A 2,301-nucleotide genomic window follows, 5' to 3' on the forward strand; every position below is an offset into this window, starting at 1 on the left:
CCCACGGTTAAATCGCCTTTAAAATGAATTGTGTAACCACAATCAGTTCTGGTACTCCCTCTCCCCTCTCCCCTTGGTTGCTTGCTCCAGAAATCCCCCTACCCTCCCTATTTCTCACCCCCACCCCCTACATCCCTTATAAACCCTTGCACCTGTTATTAACTCAATGCATCCACTCCTCTGCTTCACAAACTGGGAAACCCAACAGAAAGAATAAAAGCAAAGTAAAAATAAATTGGCAAGGATATAACAATAATACTAATATAAAGATAAGACTACAAATAACGAGTAATGAAGAAAAGACCACCCTCAATATTTAAAAAGCCAGGGAAGAAATTTGTGTCATGGAACACGCAAGAGATCCTTGCGCCTAGAAATTCAGATTGGGCCAGTAGGGAGGTCCACTGACCAACTGTTAAGTTCGAGCGAGCATAATCGAGATTGCAATGAGCTCTGTCTGGTGGCCAGGCTGTTTGAGACCCTTGCCTGTGGCCAGAGGGGACCCGCCAGCGGTTTAATCTGACTGGATCCTCTGCATATGGGGCTGGGGCTCCCACTGTCTTCCTTAGCCTTCTACAAATTGGGTGTTCAGAATTCTAGCTCTGATAACTTTTCCCTTCGTTGAATTTTGTTACTGTCATCTTTGGGCCACACAGGCTGGTGTGTTTCTTCCATGTGGGCTTAGTTGACTCCTCATGTTTGGTTTGTTTTACACACTAATCTTTTTCTTCAAGTTTTCTTCCCAAGAGATGCCTTTCCTGATCATAGCCCCAAAGCAGTGGTTCTCAACCTTTCTAATACCACGACCCTTTAAGACAGTTCCTCATGATGTGGTGACCTCCCAACCACAAACTTAGTTTCGTTGCTACTTCATCACTGTCATTTGTCTACTGTTATGTGAAAGGGTCATTTGACCCCCAAAGGGGTCATGACCCACAGGTTGAGAACCGCTGCCCTAAAGCAACACCTCATGCCAGTCAGCCCTGGCAGCAGTGCTGAGCTCTGTCGTCCAACTAGAGTGTGAATTTGGACAATGCTTGTTTGATACTGAGTCCCCTAAGCCGGAACTACCTGGCACGTAATGTAGTAGGTGCTCAGTCAGTGTGCTCTGAATGAATGCAGCCCCATCCCTCATTCATTCACCCATTCACTCATGTATTGGCCACGCTCAGTGTCCCCAACTGGTGGGCAGAGCCACACTTCAAACACGAGAGTGCGCCCGTTGTCCAGATGGGGAAGGAGAGGCTCGGGGAAGAGGGGGGGGAGCGGTTGCTGGCAGAAGGGCTGGGCCCAGCATGCATGGCCTTTGTGTCCTACAGGTTCCCTCAGTGCGGCCATGGAGGCCTCTCTGATGAGCCCACAGTTCCATGTGGTCACTCCTCTGCTGGAGAGCTGGGCACTGTCCCAGGTGGCGGGCACCACTGTCCACCTCAAGTGTGAGAATGTGCAGCCGGCCGGCTCCTTCAAGATCCGGGGCATCGGGCATTTCTGCCAGGAGGTGAGGAGGTGGGGAGGGAGGGCACAGGTGAAGATGGATGGGGAGGGGGTGTGGAGGGGACGGTGAGGAGGTGGGCTGGATAGGGGTAAGGAGAATTGGGGATGAAGAGGGTGGGGGTGAAGAGGATGTAATTCTGTCTCAAACAGCCTCCCGGGCTCCCCGGCCCCATCTCTTCTCTTCCCAGGTGGCCAAGAAGGGCTGCAAGCACCTGGTGTGCTCCTCAGGTGACCGGCATGCCCCTCTCTGCTTGGTGGGGTCCTCAGGACTGCGGGCAGGGGAGGAGGGGCTGATTGATAGCAGTCTTCTTAAGGAGGCTGCGTTTGCACCAAGCTCTTGAGCAGAGGCGGGGCTCCTCCCAGGTCCTCACCCGTCCATCAGACGGGGCTCATGGTAAAGGAGAGAAGCCCAGTTCCTACCGGCTTAAGCCAAAGCAGAGTGGGTTATGCGTTGGGCTGTCTAAGCCGAGGTCAGTGGTTCGAAACCGCCAGCCAGCTCCGCGGGAGAAAGATGAGGCGCTCTATTCCCATAAAGAGTTACAGTCTCGGAAACCCACGGGCAGTTCTACCCTGTCCCAAAGGGTCGCTATGAGTTGGAATCGACTTGATGGCAGTGAGCTTGTTTGTTTTGTTTGGAAGGGCTGGAAAGTGCGGGGAGGAGTGGCTTTCAGGCATGGCTGGATCCAGGGCACGTCCTTGGGCTCTCACCTCTTGACTTTGCTTTCCCCGGGGTCAGTTTTAGCTCATGAAGCCCTCGGGGTACCAAGATGACCTCCAAGGGGGTCCAGGTTTGCACCCAACCTTTCC

General features: G+C 52.9%; 1 protein-coding gene across 1 annotated transcript in view; it reads left to right on the plus strand.

The window, feature by feature from the left end:
• The window catches only part of SDSL (serine dehydratase like), a 13,000-nt gene that overhangs the window by 3,528 nt on the left and 7,171 nt on the right, over window positions 1-2,301 (plus strand). Inside the window, exons 2-3 of the mRNA XM_045296703.1 lie at window positions 1,320-1,498; window positions 1,683-1,811. Of these exons, the coding sequence (XP_045152638.1) occupies window positions 1,337-1,498; window positions 1,683-1,811 (291 nt within the window). The 5' untranslated portion in view covers window positions 1,320-1,336. The remainder of the gene's footprint in view (window positions 1-1,319; window positions 1,499-1,682; window positions 1,812-2,301) is intronic.

The sequence above is a fragment of the Echinops telfairi genome, unplaced genomic scaffold, assembly GCF_000313985.2.
Source record: "Echinops telfairi isolate 266 unplaced genomic scaffold, ASM31398v2 ScPeMD7_7412;HRSCAF=8450, whole genome shotgun sequence".
In the NCBI taxonomy this organism is placed as follows: domain Eukaryota; kingdom Metazoa; phylum Chordata; class Mammalia; order Afrosoricida; family Tenrecidae; genus Echinops; species Echinops telfairi.